This window comes from Chinchilla lanigera, unplaced genomic scaffold (genome assembly GCF_000276665.1).
Source record: "Chinchilla lanigera isolate Chin_1 unplaced genomic scaffold, ChiLan1.0 scaffold00047, whole genome shotgun sequence".
NCBI classification, from domain to species: domain Eukaryota; kingdom Metazoa; phylum Chordata; class Mammalia; order Rodentia; family Chinchillidae; genus Chinchilla; species Chinchilla lanigera.
In genome coordinates, this window is record NW_004955448.1 from 7500231 (window position 1) to 7523360 (window position 23130).

General features: G+C 39.7%; 1 protein-coding gene across 2 annotated transcripts in view; it reads left to right on the forward strand.

Moving 5' to 3' along the window:
• Window positions 1-23130, forward strand: part of Kcnab1 (potassium channel, voltage gated subfamily A regulatory beta subunit 1) — a 407620-nt gene that overhangs the window by 354760 nt on the left and 29730 nt on the right. For both annotated transcript variants that reach the window (XM_005393077.2, XM_005393078.2), the window contains exon 8: window positions 164-250. In XM_005393077.2, the coding sequence (XP_005393134.1) occupies window positions 164-250 (87 nt within the window). The remainder of the gene's footprint in view (window positions 1-163; window positions 251-23130) is intronic.

Sequence of the window (23130 nt, forward strand, 5' to 3'; positions counted from 1 at the left end):
TCCTGTGGGTAAATGATCACTGGAGCAGCTTGCTCCGTCACCTTCAATGTATTTTTGAAACTATTTCGGTGCTTTTTAAAAGTAAAGTCTTGAAGGAAACCAAACTTCAACTCTTTCTAACAGTGTTCATGTTTGCTTTTCTTCCCCCTGGTTCTGGTCCCAGGACTGAAGGGCTCCCTCCAGAGGCTGCAGCTGGAGTACGTGGATGTGGTCTTTGCAAATCGTCCAGACAGCAACACCCCCATGGAAGGTCAGTGAAGAAATTGAATAAAAAACTAAAGAATTACTGCAAATTTATTCTACTCACAGTCCAAATAGTGAATAGAAAATGAAATATGTTTACATTGATTTCATTGAATATGAAAAATTGACCTTTTTAATGGATGCCTTTCACCCTCAGTATTTACCCTGAAAGCCTCTGTGTTGTGTATCCTGCGTGTTCTTCTTTTCTTTTTCTTCTTCTCCTTTTCCTTCCCTTTCTTCTCCTTCTTCTCCCTCATTTTCTTCTTATTCTTTGCAGTCAAAGGCACTAGGTTTATAGCCCCTGCTGGTTACAGTGCTCATTTTGTCCAAGTTCATTTCACTTTACAATTTCGTCAACTAAAACAATATACTTACTTAGGGGGAGAGTTTATAACCCAGGCATCAATATTTTGGAGCGAGTCCCCTATTGGAGTGACTGTTCTTATTTCGCGATGACTGTAAGTCTGATAGTTTCCACCCTGTAGTAACAAACGCTAAATGGTGCTGTGGGCAGAGATGTGACAGGAGCAACAACTCGAAATAGGACTGTTGCTTGTTGACCCTCAAGGAGCTACAACATCCTGGTCTTTTTCAGTTCCAATTGTTAGAACAGTGTAAGCTTCACTCTATGGAAGTTTTTAGATTGTTCCTTAAGCCAGATTTTCTGCGGCATACATTTGTTTATTAAACCTTCTTAGAAAATGGTTTGGGGGGGGGACAGTGTTTTTTTAAATGTTCTAATTAATTTAGGTTTACAATCATATATTATTATTTACCTGAGAAGACTAAAAGTAGAGATATTTGAGGATAAGGAAAATTAGAAATGTTTTGGTTGAGTTTTATACTACAATATCAATTATCAGTTTTCAAATAATAACAGTGTAATTCACATAAATTAAATTACAGGTAATTTTATATTTAATGATCCAAAGATAGTTCAGGTTGTTGTAATAAATGGACTTCTGTGGGATTTATTCTTTTTATAGGGTTGTAAAAGATATGGCGAAGTATAAATAATTAATGTAAACATGAATTTTTCTAGGTTAAACTGAGCATAAAAAAGTGATAGAAACTACTTTACCATTTTGTGTCACTTATTTCTTTGCACTTATTTCTTTCTCAGCTACAGAGAACTGTTAAATCTATTACCTATGTACTCACCTATATCTTATTTCTTCCTAAAGTTTTCTACTTTCTTGATTCTGAAAAATTAGGACTTTACTATAAAGTAGTATCATTGTTGGAAATTACCCATTGAAAGGACATAAGGATCCACGCCTATTTTGTCAAAGCCAAGATTAGGTGTGTTAAGCAAATCTTAAACATTTGCTTCTTTCAAGGACAGTATAGTGTCACACAATTCTCAAAGACAAGTGAAATCATCACTGAAGCAATTGAGTCAGCAAAAGTGTTGAAAATGCCATTGAGTGAGGTCTATGAAAAACAAGGATTACTTCACATTTTAAGCACCTAGTGACTATTTCCTTTTTTGGAATAGTGTCATTGGCAATTATACCATATATATGGTCAGGATAGAACATATGAAGTTTTTCAGCTGTTTCCCCCTGCCCCAACCCTACCTTTACTGTTACAGCTATACTGTAGTAATATTTCAAACAGTAGGTATAATTTACATTCAATAAAAGGAGGAATGCATTAGAGTCTCTCAAACAAAAATTTTGTTTTATATATTGGAGGAAATTCTTAAACTCTAACACAAACTAGATAATAGTATCTTAGTTGGGTTCTGTAAGCCTAGCTGGTCAAGAAACTGAGGCAAGAGGACAGTATGTTTGAGGTCAGACTAGGCAACTCAACAGAATTCCACCTCACAATTGGTAGGGCTGTAGCTTACTGGTAAAGTACCTGGCTAGTGTGCTTGAGGTCCTTGGTTCAATCCCCATTGCTGAGGGGAGAGAAAAAAAGATTAATGGTGTCTCTTGTGCAAACTCTGGTTCTCCTAAAATTGATTGAAAGGAAGTTCCAAAGTGTTTTCAAAAAAGTAGATTGTGGCTGTCTGGTAGTTGTAACTATAGCATTGTGTAGACTCTACTAAAATCAGAAAATTTATATGTTCCCTAAGTTTCTTATATAAAATTCCACAAAGCAAAATAGGAAGCTATTATATACGAAGTCGTCCAAAGTACAGAAGCATAATGAAGAGTATCAAACAATGGGGATTTTCCACTTGTTGCAAAGGTTCTGGAACACGCCATTTAGTAGCCAGCTCAGCAGCAATTGATTACTTCCTGTTGGAGTGTAGCCTCTAAAGAGACACCCACCCCAAGCAAACCCATCGAGCTCTGGGGCTGTTATTCAGAGAACATAGCAGGCATGTTTCATGGGCAGTCGGACATGTCCCAGAGCGAAGTAGTTTCCATGTGAGTTTTCCCTGGCTTCCAGAAAAATATGCCCATACCCTCAAACTCAGTATGCTTATTTGTTCCAAGATAGATTCAAGTGGAAATGCCACAGTTTGAAACTGACTGCTGGGAATATGCTTTCAATTAGCCCTTTCTACTCTACTGTAACAGAGGAAAGTACTGAGCTGGGAAATAGAAAAAATAGGCAATGAAGGGTAGCCAGGTGGACTTGGGTGAATTTACTTCTCAAAGCATGGGTGAAGGCAGGGATGCTGTCCACACTATTTCTGGACTTTCTGTTGTTAAGATCCATTTTTGCAATGATTTTGTAAAACATATGTATGTGTGCATAAATGAAAGCTGTCCACATGCAATGAGGTCTACTTGAGGAAGGCTGTTAGTGCTTCTAAAAACAATAGATGAGATGAACACTACATGTGATCAAAACTGTCCTGAGACTCCCTCAACAATTCTTTGTGAGTCAGTGTTATCCTAAACTCTTCAATTATTTATTCAATTTTTTCTCTTGGTACAGTAACAAAACCATCATCAAATACTTATCCAGCCACTCCCTCCCCTTTTTATAATAGCAGGAAAATCTTTAATATCGTTCACTCCCTTTTCTTGTTCCCGCAATCTGCATTGGCTATCTTAGGCTCCTTTGCACCCACTTCTGTTCCATAGAAATGACACAAGGGTGACTGTCAAGCACATATTGTTTAATTTACATACGTTGAATCTGCACGTGTTACAACTACAGATCCTCGGCACTGTAGATGATTTTTACTGGTTTCAATCATTCCTTCTCAACTCCACAGACTCACAACATACACTAACTTTTGATTTTTCTGTGGCATTTATTTTAATCCAAAGGGATCTATGCACTTCCCAAATGAGACAGCCCAGCCACATCAGCACTAGACCTCTCTCGCTTGTTACCCAACAGAGAGGGCGCTGGAGCCTCCAGCCAGTAACCGTACCAATGTCAAAGCTCACGTGTGTGCCCGTCAGCATCTCTAAGGCACGTTTTAAACAACTTCCACTTAAGTGTGTGCAAAATACCATCCCCATTTATCTGACTTCTACCATGAAACAATGTTAATTGGGAGTATTTCTAAAATAAACCAAGATGTGTTTCATCCAGTTTCTGTCAATCATATAGCCACCAACTGAGCCAGAAAAAGATTAGCTGCAGCATGTTCTCCATGATATATTGGATATGTTGGCTATCCTCCAATTAGCCGTGATCTTCCTTTCTTCCTTAGAAAAATCGAATGCACAGACCCTGGAGAAAGTGGCAAGACACTTCATCTGCAATCTGCAACACTGTGGGCTACAGTTAGACCACTGAGGGCCATGGGAAGGTGTTCCCGACAGTAGAGGGGAGTGTGTGTACTTTTTCTTCTGTCCTTCTTGTTTATTTTTTTTCTGGTTCACCTAGTAGTAAGTCACTTTTCTTTTGCAGCATCTGCCACACCATCTGTCTCTGCTACAGTATCTGGCAACGATGGCGTGTTTTCCAATCCTCAAAAAAAAAAATCAGCCCCATATCTCCTTTCTTCTTTCTTATAATGCTGTGTCTCTCCACACAAAATCACTAACCATTCCTTGTGCTCTAGAAAGCTCAAATTCTTAATTCTGTCACTTTCCTAAGTCCCCAGTGTGGGCTTCAAAATTTTCTTTCAAGCCCACTGGACAAGAGAAAGTTCAGGACAACTTAAGTCATGTGGGACATGGATAGACAGAGCATTTGGGTGCCTGGGGATCTGTGCTAGAGGTTTTTGTCTTGGTTTTCTGGCCTTCTCAAGCGCCAGACTAATTTCACTGTTCCAGGGATAAAGTCATTGGGTGTGACCATGGTCAGAAATGGAGGCTATAAAATGTGGACCACTTGTAAATAATAGCAAAAAGAGAAGACCTGTTTCAGTTTATATGGCTCTTAAAATTGGTTGAAGTGAGCATATGATGATTTTTCAGTTCAATTAAATTTTAATTAATTTTTACTTTAAAGAACACTTGAATTTGAGTCTTCTTGCTTTTCATTAAGAGATTTTTGCCAAAACTAATCTCTTAATATTTCTGAGTTGTTAAACATTATTCCCATGCTAACTGCTGTTCTATGTATTGTTTTCTTTTTGCAAATTAGTGTAGACATAAAGCAATTTAAATGTTTCAACTTCAAATAAGAATCAAAATTAACTTCACTTAATTCCTATAATACTAGGTCAAATAATTTCATCTAGAAGGATTTACCTCTTTCTAAGCCATTTCTTTTAGTATTGTCATTGGCAAACAGCGATCTATGGGCACTCAGAAATCTAGGATATCTAACAACAACTCTGACAGCAGAAAACATTGCAGCACCCACAAATTATCAATAGTTGATCAATTCCACAATACTGGACGATATATTTAACTCTTCAAGTACAGTTCTCAAATAAAAGTGCCATTACCTAAAGCTTAATAATGTTGTTTAGCCACAGAAGATCACCCCTTCTGCCTTTTATTATCTTCCCTGCAAGGTCCTCAATCTGTCCATATAAAACATAATAGCGGGAAGACATTTTCTGCAAGTATGCATCTGAGCAGTTCATCAGAAATATAATGAAGCCATATATGCAATTACAATTTTTCATTACTTTTATTAAAAAATGAAAAGAAATAGATGAGATTAATTATAATATTTTATTTAATCCCATATATCAAAATTTAACACTTCAACATGTAATCAGTATGAATTTCTTACTAATATTTGATATTACTTTTTTCCCCATATCAAGTCTTTGAAATCTACTGTGTACACTTTGATTTGGACCAACCAATTTCACATGGTCAATAGCTACCAGAGGCTAATAGCTGCTCGACTTGACCACAGAGAAATAAACTCTATTCCCAGCCTAAAGGAGTCCCAGGCAGCAGTGGGTACTCAATACATATTTTTGAATAGAAGGATAGTTAATTGAATGAATGATTGAAAAGTGTTTGAGTGACTGCGTGCAGATCTAAATTTGAACAGATCTAACCTCATTTTTCTCTACTTGAAAACTTGTCTGTATTTCCTACATCTATAAGCATCCTGATACCTGGTCTAGCTTAACATATTACAAGGTGATGTTAAGACAGACAGGTTATTCGCAAACAGACCCAGGACTTTCTTACATCCCATTTCTCACCTGCAATAGCAGTAATATCCAGAAATCTGACTGAACCCAGAATACGCAGCAATGAGTGAAGGGACTGACTCTTTGGCAGTACAGCTGCCCCTGAGGATCACTACATCAAATTAAGACTATTTAACACATTCCATTTATGACCCTGGCCAGTATGCTCCTAAGGGTCTCTGCTGTCCATCAGATCAATTTAAATTCCTGGCTGGAAAGGCTGGGACAGCTGAGTTTTCAAGAAATTAATATGGAGAAAATTATTTTCATATTGAGGATGAGCCAAACCCTACCAAGCCTATGGCAAACAAAAAATGTGTTCCAATTTTACTAAATGAGTTAATTCCCATTTTAACTCTGAACCTCCCAAAACTTTTACAGACATTTTTAGACCTCCTTAGATGAGAAATCCATTTCACTCATCCTAAAAACAGTGATGGGGGGCACTTCAAGCTCTTTCAGCCTCTGCCTCTGCTTTTTAGATAAGTTCATATTTTTGTTCATTGTGGACCTCCACATTGGAGACATATTTCAGCAGAGTGGGCTGAGCAGGAGATGGACACAGTTTGAAGCTATGGTGCTGCCACCAACCTGCTTTATACTTGGGCAGGTTATTATCCTCACCGAGGCTTAGTTTCCTCACCTAGAAATGGAGGAAACATGTAAGCCACCACCTGAATGAGCTAACACTGCAAGCATAAGTACCCCCCTCCCAGCTGAGGCAAAGAAGCACAAGCCCCATATAGTGTACATACGTATATAAGACTCCCTCTTCTGGTTTTTCTGAGATGACCATGGAAAAGGCCCTGACATTATAATATGAAAACCCAATGGAGGTGGCCAAGCTATAGCGTTGTCCAGGATCTGAGTACGACATGTAGGAACGAAACCACAAACCTAACAATGGGATGTTCTTCCAACCTATTATTTTTCCTCCTTGAGATTTTCTTCTGAAATCCTTCCTGCCACATAATTTAGTTACAGATTTTCCAGAGTTAATCTGCTCAGTCTGAAAGGCGATCTTGTATCTGTGACTATTTTCAAAGATGTCTCCAGAAAGAAGTCAGGAGGACACTTTCCTTCAGTTGATAATAAATATCAGCTGGATACTGGAGGCCTGCGCTGTGCCAACCACTGTTCAAGACACTAGGAGAAGCAGAAGTTAGTAAATCAGGCAAAAGTTTGCCCTTATTGAAATTATATTCTTGTTGGGAAGACAAACAAGTAAGAAAGATATACAGATGGTGATACAATAATACTACGGAGAAAAACATAAATCCTGGGTGAGGAATAGGAAATCATAGGGGGTAGATTTTAGATGAGCTTATCAATGAAAGTGTAACTGAGAAGGATATAGGGGAACAGTTTGGTCTCCCCTAAAATACAATAGTCATGTCTTTAGAGTTAAACTCTAATTCAAATCCTCTTTCTCTTTCCAACTAATTTCCACTTGTCTCAGACAAGTTATTTAAGCATTCTTGTCCTTCACTTCCTTATCTGTAAAATGCAGGTAACACTATCTACTCTATAAAGTCATGTGAGTGTTATTATTTGCTTAGGATGTTACCTAGTACATAGTGACACTCAGAAGGTTAGAGCCGTCACTTTCCGGTTATTGTTTGCAGAGTCCAGCTGCGAATTTTTCAGGTAGGAAATTATCTTGATGCAAGGGTGGCCTGCAAATATACTACCAGGTTATCCTGGAGATCTCAAAAGAGAAAGACTCACATAACAAATTAAAATGTGAGTCATGTTTTTTATCAAAGCAATTGAAATGCGTAATGAGAAGAAAGAAGCGGTCAAAACAATTAGCATACACACCTGCAGCTGGAGGTGCCCAGCTACCAAAGTCTTGGGACACACATGGCTCATGTGACCTGTTCCTTCGCTGCTACATCGGCCTTCCTCATGGTCACAAGGAACAGACATGAGATTTGAGCAAGCGAGCTCAGCAGACTGAAGGTGCCTCGGCGAGAAGTACATGCTCTCAGAAAAGACTCAAGGACAAGTCCCCCTGGCATCAGCTGTAGCTCCCCAGTTAGCTTGCCACACTGCTGACTAAATCACCAATATATAGCTGATTTAAGACCTCATTACATTTTCCTGTTTCATGTATATTTAAGGCATTTCAAAAGCACATAGGAATGTGTTGTGAACTTCCCATCTTTCCATTCCTCCCTGTGTTCAGCACACACATTTTCTTCCTTGTCTGTGGCTGCTGTAACTCGGTGATTACTAATCCACTTAGTTTTACTAAGGGAGTTATATGAATTCTACCTGAGTCTCCTAAGCTCGTCCAGTAGTATCATTTACCCTCTTGTTTGTTTCCCTTACTTTTTTGAACAGAACCAAATACTTCTAAGTAACACGAGACAGGCACAACTACTGAGCCCATTCTCAGTTGTTGACACAGACTCAGGTTTGAAGAGTCTTCAAGGCCTGTTGAAAAACTTTCCAGAGTTCAGAGAGGTCCACAAGGTTGTGAGTGGAAATCACTCTGATGTGCATCTGTCAGAAACAGAGCACTGGGTGACAAACTGTTCTTTCACCTGGGTTTCTGAGCAAGAATGAGGAGCATTAGGAAAATTACCTCAACTGGAGCATTGTGAAAAGCTAAGGTTGCCAAGGCTACAGAAAATATGTGAAGAGCTGGTTTAAAAAAGAAAACGAAACACCTATATTCCAAAAACCATTTTATAGTCACCTGCTCCTTTATGCTTTTGTCAGAAATCAGATTCCTCACCCTCATTCCACAAAGCCCTGGTTGGAAGAGAGAATCTGGAAAAGGACATGTTTACATTATTCTGTGCCTGGGCTGGGATATAGCTCAGTGGCACAAGCACCTGCCTGGCAAGCACAAGGTCCTGAGTTCAACTCCCAGTACCAAAAAAAATAAACAAACAAACAAAAAAAACATTATTCCATTCCTGTTAACTATTTCTTCTGCCCCTGCCCCCTTTTTTCTTCAAATCTTCACCTAATAGTGAAGGCAGAAAGACTCAGGCCATAGCCTTAGTAAGACACAAAAAGAGAAGCAAGATGGCCCGTGTGTTGGAGGCCTGTTGTAACTCGGAACAAGAAGTTTCCAGGCCTCACCAAGGTCAGGAAGGGAGCTTTTCTCTTCTTGTTTTTTTCCTTAAGCTCTTTTTAGTTAAGAATAAAGAGAGAGAAGGAGAAAAAAAAGGCAGAAAAACGGAGGTCGCTTCTGCTCATCCCAGCTGTCAGGTGAAAAGGGAGCTGCTTGGTATTCTGGGGCTGTGGGGTGTGACTCATGTGCACTTCCTTCTGTGTGAGCTGTCATTTCCCTGAACGGTATCTGGAGTTGTGACAAGACTGAACTTCGTATTTCCAAAGGCACGTTGACTCAGTCTCAGGAGAATTTATGTCTCTAAGTTCCTGCGGGTGTGCAGCCGACCTGCAGCGCCATGCACCGGAAGTGAGGCTAACACGCCCCCCAGCGGAGCTGGCCAGTCTGCACGGGTGGGCTGCGAGCTCTGCAGCCTGGACCCAGCAGCGGCCCGCTCACCAGTACTGAGAAAGGAGTAGCAGAGCCACCTGTATCACTGCTGAGCTAAAATTCTCGGTCAGTGGAGATAAACAAATACCTTCCAACCTCTTTCTTACTCTGTGGAAAGAATTAATAGGAGTGAGAGGTTTTGTTAGATTCCTCCCGGGTGTTTAACATGTGTGGTGAGAAAATACAATCCAAGAATTAAGGTGCTCATCTTAGGTACGTGAACTTGGCTGAGTTACACAGGCTTTCTGGTTCTCCAAGTTTTCATTTATAAAATGGGAAAAATAAAAAGATTATGTTCCCTAGCTATTTCCAGCATTGTTGTGAAGATAAAGCGAGATCATCGAAATGGAAATGTTTTATAAATCATAATGCCTTGTACAAATATTTTGAGGTTGTTATTGTTGTTGCTGTACGTGTTTGCATAATAAGATGTGCTAATAATGGAAGTTTTAGCCAAACACCACGACAGAACGGAAATGAAATTTCGGAGTAAGGTTACTAGGCTCCATTTCTGTACTTGTCCCGTCCTCTTCATCAATATTTACCAAACGGTGTGGTATTTTGCTTTTATTTTTACTTTATTCTTACTGTGACATCAGAGATAAGTACTCTCTCCATTGTTTCTGGAGAACTAAGGTTCTTGTATATGACCGTGACACAATCATCACACTCAAAATATGTCACACTGATACACTACTATTACCTAATTAGCCATATTCATATTTCCTACCTAGTTAGTATTTCTGTTTAATCTACAATAATTCTCCTACTTTTTTCTCTTTAATGACAGTGACTTTTTTTAAGACCGGGCCAGTAGTTTTGGAGACTCTCAATTTGGATTTATCCAATTGTTTTCTCTTACTTAGATTAAACTGAAGCACTTTGGTAAGAATACTGTGCACGTAGTATTTGGGCTTCTCAGTGTCTCTCTGCAAGGGCCGGAGAAGGCACCTGTGTCTCATTATTCTGTATGCTAAGATTGATCTCTTAGGGTGATCTCTGCCAGGTTTTTCCATATGATGGCATTTCTTCTACTTTGTAATTAATAAATAGCTTACCGCGTGGTTCTTCGAAGCTAAGAGAATAGCCTAGTTCCCTGTAACTCTAATTTAGCATTCACTCGTGATCTTTGCCTACATCAGTTACTACGGTGCACCTTGCAAGTTGGGTATGTCCTAGATCTGTCATCCCTCTCCATTTGTTAGTTGGTGCTCTTATATAGGTAGAACTTTCCCTTTGCCGCCTCTCTCACTCAGCTCTGAGTCTGGGGCCTCCTCACTGACTTCAAGAATACATACAAAAGGTGGGCTGGGGATACAGCTCAGCAGCACAGCGCCTGCCTGGCAAGCATAAGGTCATGAGTTCGACTCCTGATACCGAGGAAAAAAAATACAAAAACTGAAAGAAAGGAGGAGAGAGGATCTGTTGAGAAGAATCAGTCTGAAGGAAACTGGGCTGTGAGCTGCATCCACAACCAGCAGTTCACTACAGCTCTGTTGGGGTGGGGGATTTCAAGGCCACTGGGTTTAAAACAAAACCACTATGGCTAAGGAGCATAGTGACCTGGAAGCTGACTCATGCCTGGGAAGTCCAGAGGGAGAGAGGTAGCCAACCATCTGCCTTGATGACACAACTGGGAGAGGACTGTCCTGGAGGTGACCATGCCGCACTTGTGAATGTGGCTTGCGTGGGGTTATCTGGAGGCTTGTCCTCCAGGACCTACCAGGTGTGGAGGCTACAACCAAGAAGATGGGGCCAGGTGGGCAAGGAGGTGCAGAAAGCAGGAAACTAGAAAAACCAACCATTCCCTGAACGTCTCCCTCCTACTGCAGGTCCCAGATGGAGAAGGGAGAAGCTGAGTTTGAAACTTTGATTGAAATCTATAGAACATCTTTAGGAATGATAATGACCTCAAGACAATCTAGTAGCCAGGAACAGGCAGAAAAGCGGAGGGACAGCCTGAATTTTCATCAAGGCCAAAGGATATTTATTTCCACTAAATGTAAAGGGCCCCTGAGTGATGCAAAATGAAGCAGGATGATTATATTATCTTGATTATTGCTTGTTCCAAATATTAGTTACACATGTTTTAATGGCTGATATTAAATCTATCTTGGGCTGGGGATATAGCTCAGTGGCATAAGCGCCTGCTTGGCAAGCGCAAGGTCGTGAGTTTGATCCCTGGCACCGCAAAAAAAAAAAAAAAAAAAGGTAAATCTATCTGACTTAAATAACACATGCAAAAAACTTAACTTGTCCTATTAGTTTCAAAAAACAAATTTGTTTGCTTTATAAGAAATATCATTACATCCAGTGTAACCATAAGTACAGGAAAATTCTTGTGCTGAAGATTTTAATTACGACAAATTACAAAATAAGGCAGTTCACCACTTGTATGAAATGTATACAGTATATACAGATATCCCTTATACTCTACCATTACTCTACCCAACAAACCCTCTGAAGGGTTTTGAATCTGAAGCAAAATCTAAAGAATTCTGAATCGGAAGACTTTTGAAATCTGAAGACTTTTGAAAGTGTCACTTCAACTACTTTGGGGAATAATTGTCAATCTTCAAATACTGAAAAACATTATAGATTACAAAACTTCAAACCTCTGCAGTTTGGAATTTATCCTTTTCTAAATGTATCCCTGTGTCAAGTTTTGTTTATTTGTCTGAAATTCTGAAAAGGAATCTGTTTCGACTAGCTTCAGTTAAACAGTCACATAAAATTAATGATAATTAAGTAAGGTACTTTTAGGCTTAACTTCTTCAAATCCAAACATAGTGTGGAATTTACCTACACAGAAAATTAGTTTGCTATTTTTAAGGACTAGTGGATGAAAAGGATGGTACAGAGAAGTGGTGGGTAGGGAAAGACCACTTAGTATTACGAATGCTTTCTTTTTTTTGGGAAGATAATGAAAGTATTGTATCTTCAGCTTTGAAACTAGAAGTGTATTTGGTATGGGAACAAACCCAATTACTGCCTAAAATGAGTATTTTTGTCTGATGAGAGAAGAGAAAACCACACCTGACATAAAAATTCACAGAAAACTTAACAGAAAGCAAAAGAAGGAAATACACAGCCCCAAAGGAAAAACTTGGGAAGAAAAAAAGATGGATTTTTGCTTCTTTTATTCATTACCCCCACTCCCTTCCTGAGCAAGATCAACTATTTTAAGACCTTTTTAGAAAAAAACCTACAGAACGCATTTTGAATGTCATCACTTAGCACTCAGGCTGGCTCAAAGAAGATCATGTCGGAGTACAAACACTCAGATCCCCAGCCTGGCTCATTCATTTATTCATACTCAACTAACATTTATGCACTGTCCTTTATGCATCAAAGCACGAGTGGGACATACAAAAGGACAAAATGAACAATATCCCCACTCTTTGGGGACATACTTAACCTAGCAGAGAAGACAGGCAACAAACAGTAAAATGGTAAAAACATAAATTATGCAGAATATTAGAAGATAACAGGTGTTATGGAAAGAAAAACAACTAAAACAGGTTAAGGAGAATGGGAATCCTCAGAAAGTCAGAGGGACCATGGGAAGTTAATGACCCATTTATTAATAAAATGAAAATGAAAACATATAGAAGAAAGGGAATATTATCATTGTGTACTACTTTGGTAAGCAGTAGAAAATACTTAGTCAAACAAATGAAAAGCAGAACTGAGAATGTAGCACAGTAGGGAAAACCTACCTAGCATGGGCAAGCCCTGTCTTCAATCCCCATGGCCACCAAGAAAACAAGAAGAAGGAAAAGGAGAAGGAGGAGGAGGAGGAGAAAAAGAAAAGAAGAAGAAGAAGAAGAGGAAGGGGGAGGAGGAGGAAGAAGAGGAAGAGGAGGGAAGGAAACATAATGTATTATATTTGCATTCTTAAAATAAATTTTACTATCCATAACTTTATTATTTTTAAGATCTTACTGGATCTAGTAAAGTAATATTTAATTTAGGACTTTTATATTTACTGGTATGGGTGTAAAATGAATGCATAATTTTCTGTTCTTCTATTATCTTTATCTGGCTTTAAAGGTCATCTATTTCTTACTTTTTATAAGGCCATATTACTCTAAAAATAAAATAACTATTTAATACATGCTAGCTATCTAGTATCATCCTTTGTTAGGAAAAATTAAGAAGTGATAAAATTAGGAGGTAATAAAAAAACAGAACCACACAGAGAAATCTAGGAATCTGAGTAGTATAAGCTATGAGAAGCTATAACTCTGGAATCCAATTGGCTAAATTTACTTTTATCACCTGCTATTGAAACATGAAGACACAGACACAAAATTATAAGCCACTTTTTAAAGGGTAATAAAAAATACTGGAGGAACTAGAACTGGAGTCCAATCACTCTAATTTCTAGCCCTAATTCTCCTGCAAACATATGTTATTAGCTCCTAACTACACCAATTCTAATTTGGTTGTAATGGGTATATGTTCCATTCAAGAAATAAAAATAAATCAAGTGTTTCTTTCTCACTTACAGTAAACCCAGTAGTACGTTAATTTATAAGGGGTAAAAAGGAGGATAAAGGCCCTCACAATTTGTTTCCTTCTTGTAATTGACAGTTCTGACATACAAGCCCTTCCTCTTGAATCTGAGCGTGCTGTGTGATTGCTTTGACCAAAACAATAAGATGGAGAATGATGTTACCCTGGTTGGGGGCCTACACTTAAGGAAGTGGTGGTTTCCCCCTTTTACTCATGTCTAACGCACCCTGTGTGAGCCCTGAACTGCCAGATAGAGACACACACAGGGAGAGAGGCACAGCCAGTCCTCAGCCGCTCGTCACCTCGGCCCAGGCACCAGACATGTTAGTGAAGAAGTCAGATCCGCTGGGTGTGGCCACCATAGGATTGCAGCTGTGAAAGGAGCCATAGCACGAACACCCAACTGAGCCCGTCAACTCCAAGACTTTGAGCAATAAATTTTTTAAGGCATGGAAAGAAAGTAAAAACACAAAGTCTTAATTTAACCCTGAACTGTGTATAAGTGTATAATAGAGGGAGCTAAAATCCTCACCTCTAAGAAAGGCCAACAGATAATGTCTTAAAAAGGTGAAGCAAGACCGTAATACATACATGTCACTGAGCAATGCAGAGATTAACACCGGAGTAAACACCTGCATATGTTGAAAGTGGTTACAATGAGTTCAAGGGACTGCTGCGTTCTGTTACAAGCCTTTTAACACTGACTCATAAAAAAGAAAAAAAAAAAAAACACTGACTCATTAAACAAGGTGCATGGGTTACTTTGATGAAACTCATGATGAAAACAGTAATACAAAGGAGATAAAAATACCAGTGGTATTGAGTGGTCGGCATTCAATATGATTGTTGCTGTGTAGTCCAGACAGTCTCTGGCATTTAGCTATATACAGCCAATCCTAGTTTTCCCAGTCCAGATTTCCCGATCAGATGCCAGCTCATCTCTCAGAAACTCGTTAGCCTCCTACCCGCCACTTCCTGAATAAGCCGTGTGGGGTCAGAGGCCTTCCCTCAGTGGCCACCAAAGTGCGCCATGTCAGATAGCCCACTGCAGGATGAGAAGAGAGTATCACCTTTTCTATGTACTTTATATCATCTTCTGTAAATGTTTCTTTTATTTATGTATTTTACTTGTCTATTTTTAGGTTTTCTACTAGTATGCAGACATTAAAAAACATCAAAAACCATACCAAAAAAGTCCTGTATACTCACCTGGATTCTCCCAGGTATTAATATCTTCCATAACTATTTTGCAGTTATCAAAACCTGAAAGTTGACTTTGACACAATAGTACATGATCTATGCATCTTATCTGCACTCTTCCAGTTATCCCACTGCTAGCAATTTCTGGTTAGGAGCCTATGTTTGCAGTTATCCATGTGTCTTCCATCTCTTTTAAGCTCAAACAGTTTCTTAGTCTTTCTTTGTTTTTCAAAACCTTAACACTTTAGAAGGCTGTTGGCCAGTTATTTTATAGACTGTATCTTCTCTACTGGACTTTGTCAGTTTCTCCCTTGTGACTAAATGCAAGTAAGCCACTTTGGCAGAAGTACCACGGAAATAATGCGTTCTCACTGTATCATCGCTGAAGTATAGAATGTCTATTTGTCTTACACTGATGATGTTAACTTTGATCACTTGGTATTAAGGTGATGCTGAGTAGATTTCCTTACTGTAAGTTATTTTTTCTTTATAATTAGTAAGTAAAATTGAGGGTCATACTTTGAAACTAAGCAAATATCTTGTGTTCTATCCTGTTTCCTATTTGTGCTTGCAACAAGTACTGTGGCGATTTTCTAGTTCCCTCAAATTTTTATATTTACTTATTTAATTATGCATTTATTTTTAGTGTTCTACCTTAAGAAAAATTTTCTTTTCCCCTCATTTATTTATTCAATTATTTATATCAATATGAATTCATCGCTTCTGATTTATTTTATGATTTATAATTCATTACTATCATTATTTTGTTGCTACAATTTCCCCAACATGGACAATTGGAGCATCTTTCACACATCTCCTATGTCCTTTACATGTCCCAACTTTTGGGGGTTTGTTTTTCTTTTTTAGACCTGGAAGCATGACAAAAATTTGGAAGAGCAATATTCTTGGGTCTATCCTCACTCAGTTAGCTTGGAGACTCCCCTTTGAAGGCATCCTCATTCCCTTAGTTGGAATGACGTATCCCTCCTTTCTCTCCTGTTCAGCTGGTGCCTCTTTCTCTATTCAACACTTACCTTCTGTGGTACCTGGTAGTTCACAAGTGAAGAATAGCTCTGAACAAATGACCTTCTTGTCTACCATTTGGGCTCTGTCCTGTAGGCTTGCTGTATTTAAAGAGGTTCTTGCAAGACTGGAAGGCAATGAAAGCCATGTAGAGAAGAGAAACTGTCCATATTGTTACACGACAGGAGTGCCATGTAGGGACACACACACACACGCGTGTGCACACACACATGCATGCACACACGCACACACTGGACAATGCTAATGTGAAGTGAATGATCTCAGGAAACAACACTGTTGCTGTAGGCCCCAAAGCACTTCTAAAGTTAGCATTTCGGTCCTTGAGCCTAACCTGATCTGCTCCATGAAGGCTTCCTGGTCTCCTTAGCTGGGTTTATGCAACACCGATTTCTAAATTGGTGCAGCGCTCTGAGCAGAGGAGAGCAGACCAGGCCAGGCTACCTGCTTCCAAATCCCTGCCCCATCGCTTGCAAGTGGGTAACCGTGAGCAATGTACTCACTCTCGCTGCGCCTTGCTTTCCTCATGTGCAAAATAAGAGTAATAATGAACTAATTACATAAGACTATTGGAAGGGATCAATTAGTTTACAGCATTGCTAGGCACATTATAAGTGATAAATTAGTGCCAACTGTCATTTTTAACATGCGGAATGTGGAAGGCCCTTAATGTGTGGGAGCTTCATAAAATACTGCATAAAGATATACAGAAGTTCAGCATGTAAGGATTAGGCGGAACTCAGTTCTGTGCTTGCCAAAGTCTGATTTCCTAAGATGGACATCGCATCATGCCTTCTGTCTCTGACCCTTCCTGCTGCTTTTTACCAAAATTACCCAACCAGCAACGTGTTTCGCCTGAAGCCCAGGAAGTGTGTTTCTGTAGGTGAGTGTGGTAGGAGATGGGGAGCTAAATAGACCGGTGTAAACATGAGACACGTTCCTCTGTGTCAGTCTTACTCAAAGATTTGTAGAGCAAAATATTATTGCTGTTCTAAAATGTTATTATGGCACAGAACAGAGACTTTGCATAATTTTTATGATAAAGCCACGGTTTCTCATGCTGCTTGCTTTTATGGCCACTTTAGTGTGTCATGTAGTAGAAGCACTGCCTTCCTGGGAAAACCTTGCTAAGTCCTTCCTTAGGAGAGGCTTCTCATGGAGAAAATAAGGGGGAGACAGCCATCTTGGGTTGGGAGATGGGGAAGAACCTCCGGGAAGGGAAAATGAAGGAGACGGCCCCAGTTACAAACAGACAGCAAGTGGGACCGTGCAATAGAAACAAGGAAAAGCACCAGGGGCGGCTTCCCAGAGCAGCGCCCTGGAGAGAGCCCGCCTCGTCTGCGAGCTCCTGCAGCAAGCGCTGCCGGCCGCTCTGTGGTAAGCCTCCTATTTCAACATATGGAGCAGCCCATGCTTTGTTGTCAAATATTACAGCATTAGGAACTCCTCCTTACTTGGTGTTCGCTGTCAAAGGCTGAGAAACCCATACTCTATTGTGTCGAATTTAAAAGTTGCCTTTTGGTTACGTACCAGACATCTGACAAACGCAGATAAGCACCGTGGTGCCGAAATGGATTTGGTGCTGCCAGCAAGTTGTCCCGGATGTAAGGGGAGAGGTTTTAATATCATTAAGATTAAGATGGCATCTGCTTCCAGACATCTCCCACGGCAGAACCAGGAAGGAAGGCCAGCTTTACACTATTAGGGAGGCAATAAAGATTGCTTCCTATTAGAGCATGAAACTGGATTTGCCAGGAGAAAATCTTATTAGGGCCAATATTTTCTTGCTCTTATCAATCTCTGCCAAGTTGTTTGCTTTGTTCTTTCATCCACATTATAGTATTCCTTTTAAAATAAAGTTAAAAGCCTCTTCCAGGAAGCTGATACACGGACGGTTCTGTAAATAAAAAGCTCCAGACAGGAAAAATAGAATAAGAACCTATGTGTCAGGTTCCACATCTGTCTGTCTGGCCAACAAGGATGACATTCACACAATTTAAAATACCAAAAATGTAAGACTTGAGTAAGATATCTATAATTCCACAACAGATGCTCCCAAGTATAAAAATAACTGTTCCTCTGATAATGGCTTTAGAAATACAGAAGTGTCAGATGCCCTGTAGAATTGGCCAGGTTTAGCTAAATTTATTTTAGCAGATCAATGAACATTTGGAAAACTGTTCGTTAGCTAGTGTTTTTCCTAATACATTACCTTTTGATGTGCCTAGCAGCTGGTTTAGTAAGTTGATAGAGATATTGCTAACCTTTATTAAGCTTCAAATAGCATAATAAAAAGAGTGAAATATAAATGTGGTATGAAATACAAATGTGGATGAATAGGCTGGGTGTAGTGGCGCATGCCTGTTATCCCAGCACCCGGAAGGGTGAGGCAGGAGGATTGCTTTGAGTTCAAGGTCAAGCTGTGCTACATAGTGAATTCAGGACGACCCTGAACTACATAGTGAGACCTTGTCTCAAAAACGAAAACAAAAACAAAAGTGCATGAAGAGAAATGGAAAAAGATTATTTTGCTTCATTTTTGTTTGAGGATGGAGTTAGGGGATGGGACTTGTTTTAGAGAGAAAAATCAGCACAATTTTAGGTTTTTATCTTTCTGGGCTGTGATATTTTTCAGACTCAGAATGGGAATGTAATAATACCACTTCACATGGCTGCAGTAAAACATAAATGCAGTAATGCTGAAAAGACTCCCAGCACACAGCTCAGCTCAGCCTGACCCCTGTCGCTGCGTGGCCCACGGTAAATATGTACAGGCAGTCTCCACCCCAGCTCTACTGACAGCCGCACGAAGGCCATAAGAGAAGCCACCTGTGGGATAGCAGAGCAGAGTTCCAAGAAAAGGTGGTCCTCAGCAACTCACTGGAGTGACATGGACCTGCACTTCCAGTGGCAAGAGGTGGTAAATCCCTGGTACAGTTTTAAGGAATTTCAACTGAGTTTTCCATAAACTACTCCACTAAAAATAAAAACCCCAATTGATACAATGAGAAGTTATCCCAAATGACACAGCAAGAGCTTAGAAACAGCCTTGTCAATAAGAAAAACTACAACCCCAAACTCAAGAAGATCAAAACAAAAAGCTAGTAATTCTTGCAGAGCTCATCAATAGGTCTTTTTAATGTTACAGTTAAATAAGAGGAATGTATAACTTCTCTTGTGTCTTTCTATACATTGTTGGTTGGGGTTTTTGTCATATACCAGAATTACCTTCTGCTGTTATACAAGGTTTCATTTAGGTTTTCTAAAATAAATTGATTTTACCAAAGAAACATACATAGCAGGTTAATTTTCTTATTTTTCTGAATATATTTTGTAGATTGTACATTCTATTACATTTACTACAAAAAATCAGATTATTCAAAATCAGGTGTTCATGGAAATATCATCTATGGTAGTAATGAGCAATTGGTAGCACCTGCTTTAAAAATTTTCTAGTTCAAAATTATCTTAGCTGGACCGGGGATATAGCTCAGTGGCATAAGCCCCTGCCTGGCAAGCGCAAGGTCCTGAGTTTGATTCCTGGTACCAAAAAAAAAAAAAAATTATCTTAGCCATGTTTTATGATAGAATTTTAGAGGCTTAATTGACCATATACTAATATCAGTACTAGCCACACAGCAGCAGAGGGTCAGGCTGTACTGAGCTGTGTGCTGGGAGTCCTTCCAGCACTGCTGCGTTTATGTCTTACTGCAGCCATGTGAGGTGGTATTACTACATTCTCATGCTGAGTTTGAACAAAGTCACAGCCGAGAAAGATAGAAACCTAAACTAGTGTTGACTTTTCTCTAAACCAGGCCCCAGCCCCTAACTCCATGCTCAAACAACATGAAGCAAAAATAATCTTTTTCCATTTCTCTTCATGCACTTTTGTTTTTGCTTTTATTTTTGTTTTTTGAGACAGGGTCTCACTATGTAGTTCAGGCTGGTCCTGGATTCACTGTGTAGCATCAACCACAGCAGCTCACCCCCATACAGAGACAATACAGCTCGCACCAGGCAGATGCCCCATGGCAGGCACTTCCACTGTGCACTTTTGATTTCTACAGTATATAGAATTATTTGTAACAGGGGACATGGGTGGGGGAATGAGTGAGCAAGCTTTCAGTTAACCCCCTCTGTCCTTTCCAGGAGAGGGATGTTTACCTCTGAAAAGGCTTCTATTTCCTTATGTAGATAGCCATGAGGGAAAGAGCCTACAAAGCCAGAGAGGCCAGTGGATTTGCTACTTGGGAAAGGAGCAAGAGCCACTGATGGGAGGAAAGCACAAATCAAGGGGAAGCAAAGGGAAGGGACCAAAATGCCTGCACAGGAAAAACAAACTACCATGTAGGAACAAAATTATTTTTAAATGTGCAAGGCTTGCATAGGGAAATTTATATATAAATTTCTAATTTATAAATATATATGTAAAACTTTATAATAATTACCAATTTGTAATATTTGTAAAGAAGACATTATTTATCAGAGATTGAATGAATGGGGATATGCCCCAACATCATGGGCAGGAAAAGTTAGTGTGGTGGAGATGTCAAGTCTCCAGAGAAAACCCTTTCCAAATTTTAATAGTTTCCTTTATGTCAGAGAGATGTCCCACATCAGAGGAAGGTACATATTCAAACCATAAAAGTTCCCTTTTTTGCAGAATAGCTTCAGTAACATTGCCCAAGGAAACCCCAGGATGGTAATTTAGAAGACCAGTTTCCTATAGCCTGCTGATGATATGACCTTTAGGTTTACACATGAAGATGCGTTTACCTACTGTTATTCTGAATGTTTTTCAATAAATTGGGATGTGTTCCACTGTTCCCAAACCCCACAGAATTTGACATATACAATAGTAGCACTGTGCTTGATACTCATCATGGAGGTAACCTCCTTTCATCAGGACAGGAAGTCTCTTTGATTACTATCACTTAGTATTAAGCAAATATGGGAATTGTAAACCAAGAGTTTGAGTCACCAGGTTTTAGCAGGAAATGGTGGGGACCTTGCTAAGATTGTGTTAAAGGGAAGGAGTAATTTTGTGTTTCATATTCTACATAATTATTTCTGGAAGAGTGTCAGCAGGCACTAGCAGGTTTCAGGGAGGCGCTGGAAAGACCAGATGGATAGAAAGAGGATTATAGGGAAATTATGAAAAAGAATAATTGAAAGATTAGAAAGCCCCGTCTTTGCCTTGGACAAGTCACTTGGCCATTCTTATCTAGAGGTGAAATGATTACTCCCTTACTGGGATTAAACAGTAGATTTCTAGCGGAGGAAAAAACAATGTTAAAAGTATGCAGCACCACAGAACCTCCCTCTATAGACAGGCCTAGCTAAAGAATGATCAGAGTCCCGGAGACAGCTGTGTCTGTCTGCTTCAGGGAAGTCACAGCAAGGTCAGGCCCTTCCTTCAGGGAGATTTTCTTATTTACAAGTTCTACAAATGGAGTTTTAAGTTCTGGAGTTTTATTCAGTTTGAAATGAAGTGAAAGATAGCGAGAGGGAAAGGTCACTAGGTAGAGAGGGAAATACAGGTTGAGCACTCCTAATCCAAAAATGCCAGGGGTTGGGGATTTAGCTCAGTGGCAAAGTGCCTGCCTAGCAAGCGCAAGGTCATGAGTTCAGTTCCCAGTACCGGAGAAAAACAAAACAAAAAAAATGCCGAAATGTTGCAAAATTAAAACTTTCTGTGCACTGACGTACCACAAACGAAAAATTCCACACCTGCCCTCCTGTAGCGGGTGGCACTCAAACTGCAAATTCAGTAAAAACATTGTAGAAAATTACCTTTAGACTCTATGTATAAGAGGCCTATGAAACAAATTAATTTTTTTAGCCTCGGGTCCCACCCTTAGGATTTCTGGTTATATATTCTGCAAATCTTACAAAATTTAAATATTCCAAAATCCGAACCACTTTTAGTCTCAAGCATTTAGAGTAAGGCATGTGCCAAAGAACTCAAGCCCAAATAAATTGCCTCTCGACTTCAACCACCACCTGTTTATTCTTTCAAGGTGGAGACTGAGGTACCCAGGGCCAAGCCCTTTACCACGGTGTCCTACAGAAGTATGTGCTCTAGCACCGCACTTGGAATCTCAGGGGTGCTTACCAGTGACTGCTTTTGTTCAGCGCCTTTGGACTTCAGCTAAACGTGAGACTAAAATAGTCTCTTTCCAGTAACCTACTCCACATTTCAAAATAAAGCTCTGAAATCACATCTGGGCAGTGTCAAAGTCTCACTTTGCAGTGTCTGGGGTCGTGGACAACCAGTATGCAGCAGATCAGAGACGCAGGACCGTTCACTTGTTAGGGAGGTCTCTCTCCAGGTGAGAGACCGCGCATTGTTGTTGGAGCCATAAAGCTTGTTTCTTGGCTCTGAGATTTGAAAAGTTCACTTTCTCCAGATCTCTAGGAGATGTTCATTGGCTTGGCTTGGAGCCTGAATTCTTTCCTGGTCTTTTGAGCCTGGTCTGTTATGCAGTGCCCTGATCTAGACAGCCTACTTTCTGTAAATTGCCTTGTGAAAACCATTCTTTCTCTGAGCTTCAGCAGTCAGACACAGGCCCTTCACTGCTTTTCTCTGTCCCAGAATCATCATATTCAAAGTCTCTCTTCAAGGAAGCAAAAGATAGCTCGTATTTCCCAAATCATTTATAGACATCATATGCCCTTAGCATATCATATGCAAAGGAATGGATGGCTATAAACATGTACGAGGCATCACAGTTCACAAATACACAATGGGACAAGTAGGTAAACGCTCTGTTGTTTTTCTGTCCCAGCTTTCTCCCACAATGCACTGTGCACAAAGCCTTCTACCATGACTGATCACAGAACTACAAAGCTGCCTTGTGAGATTGTGCCCAAGACTTTGTCTTTCTGAGACTCAGGTTCTTCATTCATAAAATGGGGGTTAAAATAGTCCTCACTCACACAATTATTGTGGAGATTACAAGTTGCTTAGTTATGCCAATCTGTCCATTTGCATTGGAGAAGGTAAGGTCCAGCAAAGTCAAGAGACGGTCCAAGGTTAATGGTAGTGATGGCGAGGACTAACACAGCAATGTCTCCTGAATCCTGG